This window comes from Erithacus rubecula, assembly GCF_903797595.1.
Source record: "Erithacus rubecula genome assembly, chromosome: Z".
Lineage (NCBI taxonomy): Eukaryota > Metazoa > Chordata > Aves > Passeriformes > Muscicapidae > Erithacus > Erithacus rubecula.
The window spans coordinates 6,887,051-6,904,125 of NC_136661.1; the positions used below are offsets into that span (position 1 = coordinate 6,887,051).

The 17,075-nt window shown below is 33.8% G+C and overlaps 1 protein-coding gene across 5 annotated transcripts in view; it reads left to right on the forward strand.

The window, feature by feature from the left end:
- The window catches only part of RFX3 (regulatory factor X3), a 96,461-nt gene extending 79,859 nt beyond the window's left edge, over positions 1-16,602 (forward strand). For all 5 annotated transcript variants that reach the window (XM_079330025.1, XM_079330029.1, XM_079330026.1 and 2 more), the window contains 10 exons: positions 412-533; positions 1,741-1,853; positions 2,641-2,756; positions 3,332-3,486; positions 8,227-8,324; positions 8,592-8,741; positions 10,220-10,428; positions 11,361-11,514; positions 13,595-13,637; positions 14,558-16,602. In XM_079330025.1, the coding sequence (XP_079186151.1) occupies positions 412-533; positions 1,741-1,853; positions 2,641-2,756; positions 3,332-3,486; positions 8,227-8,324; positions 8,592-8,741; positions 10,220-10,428; positions 11,361-11,514; positions 13,595-13,637; positions 14,558-14,796 (1,399 nt within the window). In that variant the 3' untranslated portion in view covers positions 14,797-16,602. The remainder of the gene's footprint in view (positions 1-411; positions 534-1,740; positions 1,854-2,640; positions 2,757-3,331; positions 3,487-8,226; positions 8,325-8,591; positions 8,742-10,219; positions 10,429-11,360; positions 11,515-13,594; positions 13,638-14,557) is intronic.
- The last annotated feature ends 473 nt before the right edge of the window (positions 16,603-17,075 follow it).

Here is a 17,075-nt window from a genome sequence, read left to right on the forward strand (position 1 = left end):
TATACCAAAGCACTCGTGTTGAAGTCTTCATTGTCCTCAGACAGTAAAGTTGTTTCTTCTTAAAAGTAATGAAACATTATATCTGTATTACAAAATTATGTAAAGCTCTGTGGAAAGGGAAAGATTTGATTCTTTTTGGTATAAATTTGCTGGTGTTACACTATGTTGTTACTAAAATTCTACCAGAAATTGGAGTACTGCTAGAGTGCCACCTTTGTGAATTCTGTAAAGCATTGTTAATACTCTAGTTTCCCTTAGTGTTTTTTTCTTCTATTATTTACAAAGTAAGAAGCTCTAAATTCTTTTGTCACTTGTCCTGAAAATTTTATTTTGAGATGGAAAAATCAAACTCTGTGTTCATTTATGAGGAAGTAAACAGAAAGGATAATTTTGTACTTGATATTTTTAAAGGTATAAGCCTATGCAGAAAGTGGATGGAGTTGCAGATGGCTTCACAGGAAGTGGTCAACAGACAGGCACATCTGTTGAACAAACTGTAATTGCCCAAAGTCAACATCATCAACAGTTTCTAGGTATGAAAGCAAGTTTTATACTGCTATGTAAATAAGTAAGATGAACTTTGTTATCACAGTGAATGTCAAGCCAGACAAGTATAATAGTTGCTTCTGAAGTTATCATGCCCTCTCTGAAATCCTTACTCTCAATAAAACAGAAAGGCACTTAAATTACATATGAGCTTTATGTAATATTTAATATGCATAATGTAAGTATAAAAGGAAAAATAGGGTGAGATATACTTCATATTACATAAATGAAGTTGCTTTGCATAATTATAATAAATGTGCATATTGAAATTCCTGCTGTGAAACTTGTTTCCTTCATGTGCATTACAGTGCATTTTATTTCATAAAAGTTGGAGTAGAAGGATCACATTGCACTACTATGCAGGTTAGCTACCCCTGGCTGTTTTGAAAGGGTGTTCTAGTGTTTTAAGTGGAAAGAGACAAGTAGTTTCAACTTAAACCCTAAAGGTCATATTTAAAACTATCCAAATTTTGGATTTGTTCATCTGGTTAAGCATGTGTTCCAGTCATAGAAACAAATCATAATTTAGTTAATTGTTTATGTAAAAGGAATCCTTGGCTATGCTGATGGTGTGTTATTAGTGTAGGCTTATTTGGCTAGAATTTTCAACCACCAAATCCTTTGGCCAGATTTTGCTTTTACTAAAACCACTTGGAGCATAAGGGTGGCATTCAAATGCTTTGAATCTTCTTTTCCAGGTACCTTTCAGTCCAGTATTTTTTTCTTAGCAGCTTGTCCCTCAAAAACATCTGTGGCAAGTAGTAAAAGCACATATTGGCTCTTCTTGCAAGTTAATGTCCAGTAAAAATGTATATTCACTTTATTAAGCCCCATCACACCTGGCTTCATAGAAACTCTTCAACTGAACAACAAAAAATTATTCAAAGATTAGTCTCTTCTGCACTGACTCTAGATATTTTCTTGCACCCAGTAATAGTCTGAGAAAGCATGTGTTAGCTTCTCCAAATAGGTATACTGTGTACATGATAGCGTTTTAATCTATTCAAGTATAATTCTGTATTTCTTTTCTACTAAAAATTATTAATGTATTTAGTATTTTGGCAACCAACAGGAATTAAATACTTTCCTTCTTGAATATTACAACCTTTTGGATTTTTTTTTTTAACAATCCTTAAATTTTATTTTAACCATACTGTAACTGGCATCTCTTTCATTATGTTGTCATGACAACAGATGCATCTCGAGTGCTGCCGGAGTTTGGAGAAGTTGAAATATCTTCTCTGCCAGATGGTACTACCTTTGAGGACATCAAATCACTACAGAGTCTTTATCGAGAGCACTGTGAGGTATTTCCTATAAACCATTTTTTTGAAAGTTCATTACTTTTACTGAAGGCCAGTGGAGGAGAATAGAGCCAAATATATTGCAGCCATGATATGGCATGTGACTTTCCCCAGAATATTTTACTTATCTCATTGAAAAGGAAAGCAGAGAGGGTTTTCTGGAGGATCCCCTTTCAGATATGGATAATAAATAATTATTAATTAGTAATAGATACGGATAATAAAATGTTCTTACATGTTTGTTTTTCAAGAATGTTAGACTTTAGATTGTGCAAACAGATATTTGATTCCATTAATAGGAAATGTAAATCCGGTTAGACTATAATTTATTTTCTTTTACATTAAAATCAGTAACTTTTTTTTTATATCACAGAAGCATTGAGTCATTAAGCCACATTTGATACTGAACAATATGTCTTTTAGAAATAATTTTTGAAGGTACTTCCATCATATAAGGCATTGTGGAAAGGAGTAACATGTCAGGTTTACTTTTTTGTTTGCAGTAGCAGTAAATATTTTCTGTACTTAAATTCCTTTGATATGTTTACATATCCCATACTAGTTCCTGAAGGCTTCCGTGCAAGCCTCAGGCAAGTCTGTGCACAACAATTTATAGTGCTGGATAATTTATGGATATCAAAGGTATTAAAACAGATACCATTTATAATTTGAGAAATGTACAGTTTGCTTGATTCCACTATATGATAAAGGAAAAGAGCTGTAGTTCTAGTTGGAGTTGGGAATGGAAGGATTTTTTTGGGTAAAAGATCTCATGTTTTATTTTTTTCAGGCAATACTGGATGTGGTTGTTAATCTTCAATTCAGCCTGATAGAAAAATTGTGGCAAACTTTCTGGCGCTATTCTCCTTCTGCTCCACCTGATGGCACTCCTGTTAATGAACCGAGGTCCGTAAATGTTTATTTGTTTAATGTGTCTCTTGAAAATGTAAGTGTGAAATTTTAAAAATCATATTAGTTTGAACTTAATATTTTTTTCTCCTGTGATTATTTTCCTAAATAAATTTGTGTTGTGTGGCAATATTGTATAGCCTGGGTGTATGCCAAAGGGCAGTCTTGAAGCAGTTGTGCCATCCATGGGGATACTTTGCATGGACAAGGACAGTGAAGGTGTCTCTTCCCAATATTCTATCTACTTCTTTTAAATTAAAAGGATCATTCATACATCTGCACTATTTATGAGCTGTAGGAAAATAATGGAGACATTTCGTAAATCCATGAGACAACATGTAAATAAGTTGTATTGGTTGCAACTGAGACATCTATAACGCCTGTATAAAAAAGTACATGTAAACACCCAAGTTTTTACTGGCTGTAAATCATGAAGTCACAGAAACTTTAGGTCAGAAAAGTCAAATTCAACTGTTAACCTTAGCACTGTCTTGTTAGCTGCTAAACCATGCTGCTGGGTGCCATAAATGCATTATCATTTATTAATTTCATACTTTTTTTTTTAACATCAGCAATCTGAGTGAAATAGAAAGTCGACTTCCTAAAGCAAAGCTGATTACTCTGTGCAAGAATGAGTCTATTCTGAAATGGATGTGTAACTGTGACCATGTGATGTACCAGGCTTTGGTGGAGATTCTCATTCCTGACGTCCTTAGACCTATTCCTAGTAAGTTCAATACTTGAAATGCTTTAAGGATTAATTTGCAAGCATGTTTATGGTGGAGGTGTACTTGTGCCTCACAGGGCAGCTTAAAAAAAAGTTTGAAAGTTACAAAATACTGTGTATAGTTTATCTGTAATTTTATTGTGTAAGGAATTGTGCTGGGAATCCAGGAATTGTGCTTTCAGAATTCAAGGCCTTCTGAAAGTTGGTAGATCTAGTTTTTAATATAGAATTTCATATTAAATGTACTTCTTTCTCTATATCTGTTACATATTCAGGTAAAAATATTTTCCTTTTACCTTCTCCAGGATGCCTAGTAGAAAGAAGTCTTGTGACTCTATGGCAATGTGCACTATTGTCAGTCAGTCCTTCCACTAAACTCAGTAGTTTTCAGTTCAAACATCACATATTAATCTTGATTAGTCTGGAAGAGAATTGTGGTCTTTGTGATTCTATGTTTGGAGAGGTGGTCCTTTGTCCCTGACTGCTGAAATAAATTCTAATAACTGTTAAGACCATGAAAAACTCCTAGTCCAATATATTACTCCAGTCTACTATTTTCCTGTCATACATTCTGCATGAAATAATAGTTGTCCAGTTATACCACCATTACCAGGAGTAGAGCTTTCTTTTCAAATTTAATTTTGCTAGAATTCATCATTGTTCTAGCAGTGTATTTTTATGGCTGCCTTTGGCAGAAAACAAATTTATGTGAAGAAAGTTGAACTCCTTCATGAATTGTTTGTTGTCTCACATATACTCTCCTAAATATTATGAAGAAATCATGTTAGCAACCCACTAAAGTCCTTGTAATTCCTATGTATTATCTTCTTCCAATGAAAAAAAAAGTACTTACTTTAAAAAGTTGGATTAATTTTTTTAGAATTAGGGCCGTAAGTAGTATTGTAGGTAACAAAGCTATGTTGTCATGCTGTGAACACCTCCTCTGCTATAGTGACTCCATCAGCAATAAGCACTCAGTAAGAATATTTGATGGTTGTGCCTTGCAAAAAAGTTATATTGACTTCTTGCTTGCCAGGGGAATAAAATAAAGCTTTAGCAAATTATGTATAATTATGTACAATATATAGAATACCAAAAAAAATTGAAACTGGAAATGTATAAAATATGAAGGTTTTCCATTTACAATGTACATTTTACCTTTTTTTTAAAGAATGAGTAAGTTCTTTGTAGCAATTGACAAAATTTGTGCATATATATAGCAGAATAAAGGAAAAATGTTCTCTCAGACACATGCAATTATTGGCAACTGGTGTTTGTGTAAATTATTTTGTATTGGTTTATATTTAAGGTTTTACTTCTCTAATGACAATACTATTGTACAATTTTAGAGTAATGTAGTACATCACAAACAATTAGGTAACAATAAAACCCCCACAAATTTAATTGGGGCATTTAATAGCTTGAATGAAAATTCTCACTTGCACAAGCAAGTTAATTTCTGAATTAAAAGGTAGTGCAGACAGTTTTTCATCACACCCGCTTCTCTCCTTTTCAGTTGCTTTTCCTGCAAAGCCTGGAAGTCTCTAGAGGGGTGTTTAAATGATATCATACTGTCTTCCTGGCTTGCTTCATGTGAAGCCAATACAGGATTTCAAGAAAATGGGGCAAAATCAATTAATGTCAATAACTAGATGCATCATGTCCTGTTCATGCTGTTTCTTTCTTTCTAGAATTACCAGTCATATTTGAATAATTGATACCTATTGTGTTTGACATTCCTGTTTTGGGGATGGTTATCAGACTGTTGGATTCAAACACATCTGAGCCCAGTACAAATTCATCCTAAGAGACTTCTGCCTCCTTTTTGTGAGAAGTCCAGTCAATTTCTGCTCTCACTGAGCTAACTTTGGAAGACAACTAATGTATTTCCTTATTTTATCTTGCAAGACCAGCTAACTAAACGGCTTTCTTTAGTAGCTTTCCTTTAATGATAGGCCATCCAAGTTTCTTCTTCACCATTAACTGGTTAAAATATTACTATTTTTTAACTCCTGCTTTTGAATAAAAGCATTGCCAGTTATTACAAGAGACTGAGACAGTGGTTTTAGGATGAATGTAACAAAAATGCAACTGAGTGAAGCAGACAAATCCATCATCCTCTGTGGGAAAATAGCAGCTTGTAGGAAAGTTTGGACTCTGTTGAGGAGCTGGGACTGTTAAATGCTTCATTAAGGACATGTTTATGATCTTTCTGAATAAATAGGAAGATAGCAGCAGCTGCTGCTCAACATAGGGAAAAATACTAATTTGAAGGAAGCTTGAAGAAAGCTCCCTTATTTTTTCAAGTTTGGTTGGTTGGGTTTTTTTGGTTGGTTGGTTGGTCGGTTGGTTGGGGTTTTTTTGTTTGTTTTTTTGTTTAGACCTTCAGTGTTTGGATTTTTTTTAAACAAGTCCTGTTGTTAGTATATATTACTGGAGTGAAAAAAAGACTGTTGAGAAAAAAAAGTGGTTTTATTTTTAACCTCTGTATTAATTTTGTCAGCTGAAATATTTTGCACCCACAGAATGAATGAAGAATTGCTGTGCATGAAACAGTGAAATTCCTTTTTCTAAGAAGAGTGAAATGCTGTCTGTCAGAATCAGGAATAAAGAGCATAATTATCTAGTGTCCTTGGCAGTAGACAAGAGCTATTATATTTAGAATGGACACCTTGCATCTTCTCACATTGCAGAATGGACAATAATAAATTTGGTTGTGAGTTAGTTTCTATGATGGGTGGAGAATATACAAAATACACTTCCACACCATGTTACACAACTCCAGAGAGACAAAAAATCAAGGTACTGGGCAGACTGCAAAGTTCAATTTTGTACAAGTCAGAGGGGGTTTGGTTCAGAAGTCAAGCTTTTTAGGTTTTTATGTAAATCAAACTTTCCATAACTGCCATTTCTACATAATTTAGTGTGTGGCTAGTAACACCTAACAATTTAGACCATTTACTTTGCACCGTGCTTATCATACAAAGATTCTTTGAAAGGATTCAGATGAACTTAAAAGTTCAAGGATGTAGGTACTTACACTTTTGGTAATGGCTAGATGTGTACTTAGGGATATGAGAAAAATTCTGTATTTAATATATCTCCAAAGCTCATTAGAAATTCATGATGGTTCTGTACAATACTGACGCCCGATTAGCAATTTTAGCTTTTTTTATTTCTACAGAACATAAAATTCCTTTTATTTGTTTCTTTTTCTTTCTAGTTAAAGGCCTTTCTTAAGGCCTGAGCTGTTTTTCCATGTTTATTTTTAAGGGAGATCAGCATTGCACTGATGCAATTTTGTAACATATATATATACTTGGGTAAAAAAAAAATAGTGGGAACACTAGAAGTGAAAAAGTAGTAATATTTTTCTTAAATGTCTAAGTACCATTCATGCAATATTTACATTATTACTTCTATCTTCTGTGGTAGGTAAGAAAACGTAAGTAAACACGTAGTCAATTAGTAACTGCGCTGAAATAGCTTATAACAGCACAAGTGAGCTAGGGGATTGACAGGGTTGAAGAAAAAAAAGCTTGTTCATCACATGTAAGCCTTAAGGGAGAGAAAAAACTCATACCATAAGAGGGCTCAGCTAACACAGATACTTTGTACGATCAAATTGTTGTCAGCTAAGCGTCCAAAGACATGGAGAGTTATAAAATTTACCAATATGGATTCTACTGCTTATGACTGCAGGTTTAAGGACATGAGAAAAATGTATCACAAAGAATACAATTTCTGTTCTAGTAAGTTTGCATTTCTGGTAGAAAACTGTATTTAAAAAAGGTGTTACTAAAAAAAAGTATTACTTCCTTAGGTTTTTTCCTCTTCACTTTTGTAGTTGCATTCATTCTCTAGTAGTCTTCAGAAATCTGTCATTTTTTCTTTTTGTCTCGTACTTTTTGCAGCAGTTTGAGTGTTGTGCTCTTATGTCAGTGTGCAAGGGTTAGGCATGGGAAAGCTGGGTTTCTACCACGCAGGAGATAGAACTTTATTTTTCCAGGTACTGTTCCTTCGGACAATACTTCCTGTCCTCCTCTTCTGAAAAATTAAAATGTATGGTTTTAGTAATGCAGAGTACTGTAGGGGCTTCTTCAGTGTCTCTCTAAATCTGTCAGCCATTCAGCATTTCTGTGGATGCCATAGAAAGGAAACAAAATCCACATAAACTTCACAGTCATTTGAATAATTTCACTTTCTGTCAGTGAAACACACTCCCATATCTTGCTTATTGATGATATCTTTAAGCAGTCCATATTAATGGAATTTATTCTTTAAAACTTAATTAAGCAGCACTATGACATAATTTAAGATTACTTTGAACTTACTTGAGGAAACTGCAGTATTCCTATAAGTGGATTTTCCCCCAGACTTTTGCTTTTTTAAAGAGGTGCTTAAGTGAAATGAAAAGCTGTAAGTTTGTGATGGAAACTTCCATCATGACTTCTGCAATTACTGTTGTTCTTGTATAGGAGTGCCCCAAACAATACTGCTAAGTCACAAACTTCTTTGGAAGGTTGTCTGGTGAAGAAGTCAAACTGCTTAATAAACCAAAACTAAAATCATTATTGTGTAATCTTTATCTCAGTGAGACATTTTGAACCTAGGCTAGATTTGTCTCGTAAGTAAATGCAGCAGACCTGAAAGTTGAGTACAAGAGTTCAGAGGATGCAAAACATTTCAAGACAGGTGCACTTCTTTATTTTCATTCTGTTTTTATTCTCCAATGCGCAGGTGCCTTGACCCAAGCCATTCGCAATTTTGCAAAAAGCCTTGAAGGTTGGCTTTCAAATGCCATGAACAATATTCCACAGAGGATGATACAAACCAAGGTAGATAAAACTTGAAGCACTATTCTTACAGCAGCAAACCACATGGGCAATAGCATCTAAAAGGAGACGCATCTTAACTTTAATGTTAAATTATGTGCTTAGCATCAAGCATCAAATAATGGGAGAGGAAATAATATTATTTGATCTGCTGCATGGTATAATTCAAATATGAGGACTCATTAATATACACTATTAAAATAGTCAAGACTCAATCTGTAGAATAAATCTACTGAGTGCAATATTTAAAAATAATAAATTTCTTCATAGGTTGCCGCTGTAAGTGCCTTTGCCCAGACTCTGCGAAGATACACATCTCTTAATCACCTGGCTCAAGCAGCTCGTGCTGTGCTTCAAAATACTTCTCAAATCAACCAGATGCTCAATGATCTCAACCGTGTTGATTTTGCCAATGTTCAGGTAAAATTTAGCTTTGAATAGCAGGGGATTTTTATGTGTTATTTTCTCTATGGTTTTGAACATTATTGTCAGGCATCATTCTATCAAGAAAAGTCAAGTGCTGATATTTTACTCATTCATATACATGGTGACTTAGTCCAAATGTGATAGCTTAATGCTTTAGAAAGGTAAGAGCTCAGAACCATTACCTGTTTCCATTTACTCTCTTGAAATGCACATATTCTTCCAACTTCTATGCAAATGCAGAGTAAATACTTTCTTGGAATGAGTGCCATAAATCATGTCTTACTAATAGCAAAAATGGTATTTTAGGATTAGATCTCAGTCATGTATCTTCTGAATGTCTATTAAAGTTATTAAATGCATAGCACTGTCAGTAGAGATTGTCTCCATTATTTAAAACCCCATCCATTAGTATGTTTTTTCTATGTGTCTCTGCCTAAATTAACAAGATCTCCTGAATAATGGATTAGATTTGTATGGTAAGAACTTATAGAGCATAAATTCATGTTTTTACTAAGCTTAATTTCTCTATATGTTTTTGCTTGTTTGAAGAAAATTAATTTTTTCCTTTTGGCCAGCAAAGTGAAAGGATTCAGACTCCTGGTAGTTCTCTGTTTCTCTTCATTGTGAACGAGTGTTTTAATGTACATGTTAGCACACTTAACAGAAATCTAGTCAAGAGTTCTTGACCAGAGATACAATATATTAAGTGCAGTAATATGTTGACATGGATACAGTCTCTGAATGAGATGGTAACTTGGCACATGACAGCTAAAGTTTAAATGGAAATGGCTTGCAGTTAGTGAGCTATCATTTTTTTTCTCATTTTCTGAATTAAACAGCTTTATTAAAACTTGGTAACACTTAACTAAAGTGCTGATTACTGTATGCATATTGTGTTTCTCCACTCATGTGTAGCTTATGTTGTCTTTAAGTAATGTGTAATCTATTACTCTGTAGAGTCAGCAAACAATCCTTGCTTGCATACAACGTTTCTTTCATGAAATGACAAACCAGGATTTGTCTTTAAGCTTAACTTCTTCAGAACATAGGGAATGTTGCACTTGATTTCTCATTACTTCTTTTATTACTTTAGTCCCCAGCATTTGACTCTTCTTCCTTCTTGTCCTGCCTGAAATTCAAGAAAGATATTATGAGATACAAGTATTTCAGTAGCAAAACAACAAAAGTAGAAGCCTTTTTCACAAATGCATGTGGGAAACAGAAAACTTCAGTTGTTTACTTATTCATTCTAATTTCTGTATTTGATGGGTATTCTTTTGTGCTATGCTTTTCCCACCTATTTGCTTTCAACAAAATCACAAGAGAGATAAAATAAAAACCACTTCTTAGTCTGTCTAGTAAGTAGGTCCAGTCTCTTTCATCCATTGAAGACCGTAACCTTTGAGCTAGAATTGCACTGTGTGCTTTGGCTTATGTACTGTCAATTCAAGAGTTTCCATATGCTATAACAGGAGCAGGCTTCCTGGGTTTGCCAGTGTGATGACAACATGGTTCAGAGACTTGAAACAGATTTCAAGATGACTCTCCAACAGCAGAGCACTCTGGAGCAGTGGGCTGCCTGGCTTGATAATGTAATGATGCAAGCATTGAAACCGTATGAAGGAAGACCCAGCTTTCCTAAAGCAGCACGGCAGTTTCTGTTAAAATGGTCTTTCTACAGGTAGTATTTTCTAACTATTTTGCTAATTGCTGAATTGTGCATTGTACTGAATTTGACAAATCTAATATCAAATAGTGACTTGGTACATATTGAAAAACATGGGTGTTTTTTCAGAGGACTTCTGTTACTAACCTTGAACTCAGAGCTATCAGGAAATGACCCTTGTTTATTGTTTTAAAGACCATCTGAAAATGAATGCAGGTAATTTTGTTCAGACTTAGACACATATTATGAATTCTTTTGGTTAAAAAAACTATGCAGTTATTAAGTCACTGGTTTTAGTATTACTTATTAAAACATGGTGGCATCAATGTTTATTAGATAAGAAAGGTAAAAGCTGTTTTTAATATATGAAAAGAACATTAAGACAAGCATTCCATGTTAGCTGCTTATTGAAACAGTTATCAGAGTAAACCTTGTTCTTTGAACCTGACTGTAGCAACTACTTGCTGAAGATACAAAGATATAATATGAACACACAAGTCTATTGGTTTTGAATTCTAAGTTTAAAAGCTTTTAAACTTATAGCAATTAAAAGCATCACCCTGGAAAGATTGATATAACAGACACTATTTAAGTAATAGTTTCTTTAAAATCAAATCGTTTTCTTACCATTTTAGTTGTTTGTGTTTTCAACAAAGTTTCTTTCAAGTTAGTTTTACAGTTGGTCAATTATTGGTAGTTGTGCATAGGTCAGTACCAAAACCAAACCAGTCTAGTTATTTCTTAAGTGGTGTCCAACATTACATTCAGAGAAAGGAGAAAAGCAAATTATTGCCATTTCCTGGTCATCCCTTTAAATCAGACATTTGGGGATAATGTTGCTCCTGAGAATATTGGTTTTGAGGTGTAATGTCTGTCTACATGGGTAACTGTTAAAATGGCTGTGGCATATAATACATAAACATATATATATTTTTTATTTTTAATAGCTCAATGGTGATTCGGGATTTAACCTTGCGCAGTGCTGCTAGCTTTGGCTCTTTTCATCTGATCCGCTTGCTTTACGATGAATACATGTTTTACTTAGTAGAACATCGTGTTGCTCAGGCAACAGGAGAAACACCTATTGCAGTTATGGGAGAGGTAAGATAATATGTAAGAGACTAGATTGATAGATATAGTGATGAATTGGAGTAAGTGTTTTTGCACTTTTTTAAGCATGTATGTAGAATGGTAGGATGTTCTGCAGTATTGCAATACACTGAATTACAAACTTGGTTTCAAACTTGTTTCACTAGTTCATTATAAGAGTACTAAAATCACACTGAATTCTTAAAATAAATTATTTCTAAATGAACTTGCTTTTTTTAGAATTTGCACACAGATTCATGTGCATAGATTGAAAAATGTTGATCAACCTACAACCATTTTCCACTTTTTGAGACCTGAATATTTTATGTGAAAAGAAAAAAGAGCCTATTAATAGGCAAATGTTTACATGCATTTGTACACAAAACTCCCACACAAAATATATACTCTCTTTGACATAAGAAGGCTGCTTTACATGCAGAATTTTGGCTTGTACAGACCTGTTCATATACCAGTGCAGACATATATAGAGGTTTGAAACAAATTTGATTTTCATACAATTGTTTTAAAGGCTGTTGGTTTAAAAAGCAGATCTAGAGTCTCAATTCATAACTATTTTTTTGTACTCAGATGTGGCATCTGCAAGACAAAGTTTCTCTTATCCCTCTTCTTTTCAGTAGTTCATCTGTCCTTTTATTTTGAGTGAGAAAGTCAGGAAAGTATAAACAGTTTCCAAAGAGTAATGCCCTCAAATGTGCTGGAAAATGGATATATTTGAAAATATGCTAAATCATTAATAGGACAGATTTGTTACATTTTTACACTTGCGAGTCACTCTGTCATGTTCTGTGTTACCTGTAAATTGCAGGTAATTTTGCTAGTTGTGTTGTCATTCTTCCCACAAGGCTTATATTGATAGGCTTATTAAATATCATAAAGAGATTATATACTTTCAAAAGAAGTTGGAAAATGTCTCAGCTTGCTTTGTCAAATTATTTTGTTCCGTGTGTCATGACATGTTTCAGAAAACTTAAACTTTTCTACTTAGTAGAAGGACCCAGAATCAGCATTCATGCTCTTACATTTCTTGCCTTACATTTGCAGAAAGTACTACACAAGTATGCAGTTACTACATTCTTGTTGTCTCAGCAGGTTTTATATGTTAGACATAAATTTAGCATAGGGCCTTCTAAAAAGTTTATGAGACTGCAGATGGAAATGCTGTGAGGAAGTAAGTATTGCAAAATTTTGGAGGTGAGGGGAAGAATAGAAATAATGCATGAAATGCATGTCTTCCTATGTCTCTGTATATTCAATGGCTGAAATAAAATGAGGAAGATTACAGTCCAACAAGCTCTGTAAAACAGTATACTGGTTGCAACTGAGAAAAGCGTTCTCATACTTCACCCTTCCTATTCTTCCACCCTTGGACACAGGTATTGGCAAAATTCTTCTGGAAAAGACTTGTATCTGGTATCATCATTTATGGTTAGAAATGTATCTGTCTAAACAATGTGCTTTTCTTTTGATATCCATTGGTGGCATTTTACTCTTCCAAATTTCACACAAGAGAAATGGAGGAAGGAAAGGGAAGAAGGTTTCTAACTTACATGCGGTTTCTTTTAAAAGGTCTGGATTTTTGATGTAAATCAGTTACCAGGTTATAAACCCTTTCTCAGCAGTGCCTTTCATCTGTGTTACAGGTAGCTTAACAACACTGTGACATACCTCATTTTTTTTCCAGCACAATTAAAATGGTGCCTGGGAAATTTTAAAGATTTTTTTTTGTTACAACATTGGCAGTTCAGAATGAATATGCTTTATAGTGAATGGCTTTACAAAATACAGAAATTGCTCACTTCAAACAACAAAGGCCCTGAGGAAGCAATCTTTAAAAAAGGTTGTACTTCTCCATTCTAATTTTTGAGGGTTTACTTAGTGATAATTGTCTTAATAAGCACAAGACTGAAATGGAATGGGAAATTACTCTGCAATGGATGTGGCTGCAGCTAAGATTATACAGTTGAATGAATGCAACCATCAAACCAGTGGAGCACAGATTTCCTACATTATAGATATTGTAAGTCCATATTTGCTTAAGAATGTGTCCATTTTTTTATTGTTTATTTTGCAGTTTGGTGATTTAAATGCTGTGTCCCCTGGAAATATGGATAAAGGTAAGCATTTTAGTATTTCCAGGGTATAATTCTGTAGAGCTAATGTGTCTCTGAGCAAAATAAATCCTTATGTTTTAAAAATGCAGTCAAATAGAATTCATAGAGCTGTATCATCCTTTAAACTGCATGTATATACTCCATGGATACAATGATATAATACAATAGCTATGTATGTAATATGCCACATATAATAATGCTGGATTATTGTAGATTTGTTTTACAATAAAAATATTTTAAAGATGTTTATTGTTGTCACAAAGAAATATTCCAATTTATATGCAATTTTGTTATGTCTGATAGGATGGAGGAGGGTACCAGCTGTAGAAAAAAAGACAAGAGTGCACTTATGTATGTTTAACTAATGAATGTTTTGTTAAATCAAGAAGCAGAATTGTATGCAAGTAGTCAGGGAGAAATTAGTTCCTTATATTCTCTTCATGGCCTATTTTGATATGCATTCTTATACTGACTATTTGAATTGTTTGGGGTGATTTGACCTAAGAACACTCAACTACTGAGTATAAAAATGTTTGTCAAAATTGTTGTGGTCAAGTGACCACAACTCTCCTCACCTCAGTTTCCCTATCTATACCTAAAAGTAACAACTCTTGTTCACCACGTTTGGGAAATGAGGCATTTCTGAATATGAGGTTACCATTCTTTGTTAGACATCTTGAGATTGCACTTGTTTTTTTTCCAAAAAGTATGTAGCTCAAGTGATCAAACCTGAATCTGTTTATCTATTTGAGATAACAGTTGACTTTCTTCCATTAATTTTTTTTCCCACTGAAATTTTAATTTTCAGTTTGTGCTTTATCAGTTTGTGCTCTCCTGCATTTCAGCTATTACTTACAAAATAAAGAGCCTTGTATTAGAAACTTCTTGCTTTGCCATAGTTACCTGCTGGTTTGTTTGTGCAGATGAGGGCAGCGAAGTTGAAAGTGAAATAGATGAAGAGCTGGATGAAAGTGGAGAGCCACAAGCTAAGAGGGAGAAAACTGAGCTGAACCAGGCATTCCAGGTGGGCTGCATGCAGCCAGTGCTTGAGAGTGGAGTACAGCAGAACCTCCTGAACCCAATTCATAATGAGCACATTGTTGCAACTACTCAGACTATCAGGCAATGCAGTGCTACTGGAAATACATATACTGCAGTCTAATGTGAAACTTCCCCTGGCCTCCAACACATGCCCCATTGCATTTTAGCTGTTTAGGTTTGCTATGAAAAAGAAAAAAAAAAAAGAGAATAAGTCTGAAGGTTGACTGTTGTCAAATGTAACTGTTCTGATCATTATTTTGTTGGAGTTGTTAAATGGAATGGGTATATGTATTTTGCCAGGTGTGTTTAGAAACGAAAGAATTTTTGTAAACAAAATCATTTTACATTGGCCACTCAATATGAAGAAGTTTCTTTGTATCAAATGCAAGGAAGATTTTTGCAAAGTTTAATGTTAATGTTTTGTCCTCTTACAATAATTTAATTTTTTCATAGTTTTAAAAATATTTTAATGTTAATTATTAGTTATTATGCTGATTTCATATAGATAGGTTTTTAATTAGATGCACTTCTGTGAAATATCAAAAGAGCTATTTTCTTTGATTTACACTGGAGGCATACTTATTTGACAGCAGATGTATCAAATTTGTTATAAAAGGTGCTTTTCATCGTACTACGAGAAGACACTATTTTGATAAAATTGTGAGTATTCAGGGGGATTTTTTTGTAATAATGCTGGAGGGTTGAGAAGATCTAGTTTCTTCCTATGGGGAAGAAGCTGTTTAAATGACAGAATTGTATCAGAATGTGGTAATCTGTATGGCATAAATGTACCTAATTATCTGAACATGATGTAAACAATGCAAGCTTCGTTTAAAATCAACAGTTTCAGATATTATTTGCATACCAGTTCCTCTTTTTTGAAGACTACTGATTCTATATGTGAGGCCACTGAACAGATGCTTTTGATTGTTCAGTGGCACTGTAGTTGTTAGAAACTGAAGCTAAAAAAGAAGTGACTTGATTATTGTTAATTTTAAGTGTATGTGCTACTTATGCTGAACTGGACATACAGGAAAACATTCCATTTGGATGACTTTCTTCTATTCCAGGTCTTTTCCTACTAGTGGTTCAATCTGCTGCTCTTAGAAAAGATTTATAGAATGCAAGGAATGTAGCAACCTGCATCATTTTCCTTTCAAAAACATTTCCTTGTTGTTAAAGTGGATTTAAATTTTACAAAAATTAGACAAGGCAGTGTAACTGGCACACCTCACTTGTACTTATTCCCAATTGTGTAGAATTTGAATAGGTGGCTAGATGGACCATTGCCATTTAAGAATGTACATCAGGGATCATTGTACCTCGGCTATTACATGGTGCCTTAAACAGAACTGAAGCTAAGACTTAGTACTTTTTGTTATTCTTAACTCTTAAATTAATTCAACAAGGTGTGCCTGTCATTTTCAAATTCCCTAAGAAGTAAGGACAGGTTACACAGCCTTCAAAAGAATAAAATGATTTTTTTATTATTAAATGATTTTAATATCCCTCTTAGAATGACAATAGACCTATTTTTTCTCGTTTCTAGCTGGATTTCACTTTAATAGAAATAAAATTTGCTTGGGAATTTGGAAAGCAAAACTAGCTTTAATACCAACTTCAAATGTCAAAATAGATTGACCATAGTCCCAAGCATGATTATATATTTTCTAAACCCTTGCCTACTTTTAATTTTAAAAACTAAAAAGAAGTAAATGAGCAGGTACATAATGCAGTGCATGTTTTCAATTTCTATATTTTGTGGTGTATCAGCCAGATAGTACATTTTAATGGTTAAATAATATCAGTTTATAGAGACCATATTAATTGACATTAAAGAACTCAAGTTTTTCTTCACAAACATTTCATTATGCAGACACATGAATTTGCTACACTAAAGTATGAAATTAAATAAGGAAAAACAAAAGCCAAAAAGTGAATGAGAACACAAAAATATCAACTTTACAGGAAAGACTGTGTAAAACAATTAGGATTCTTTTATTCTCGTTTATCTAGTGTGTCTGAAAATGACTTTGAAGTCATATATACCAAATGGGAGAAGAGCATATAAAATGGAAATGTATTTATAGCAAACAGGTTTGTTGTTAGAGTTTACATATGCTCCAAATACAGCTGCACATAAACTAAAATGTCCTAACGTTATTAGTGCACAAAAATAAATTTTAATTCCTTTGCAGAATTGTGAACCTATCCAGCTCATTCTGTGTAGGCATAATTCCTACTAATGTCAGTAGATGGCTTTTGCCTCAGTAAAAAGTAAAAGTGAGGTTTATTCATTATTTCTTAACTCATAAATGCACTGAATCTCATTATAGATTTTGTTGTCACATATATCGCTCAGTGTGTCCTGATTTTTCCTTAGAAATCAGCACATCTGTA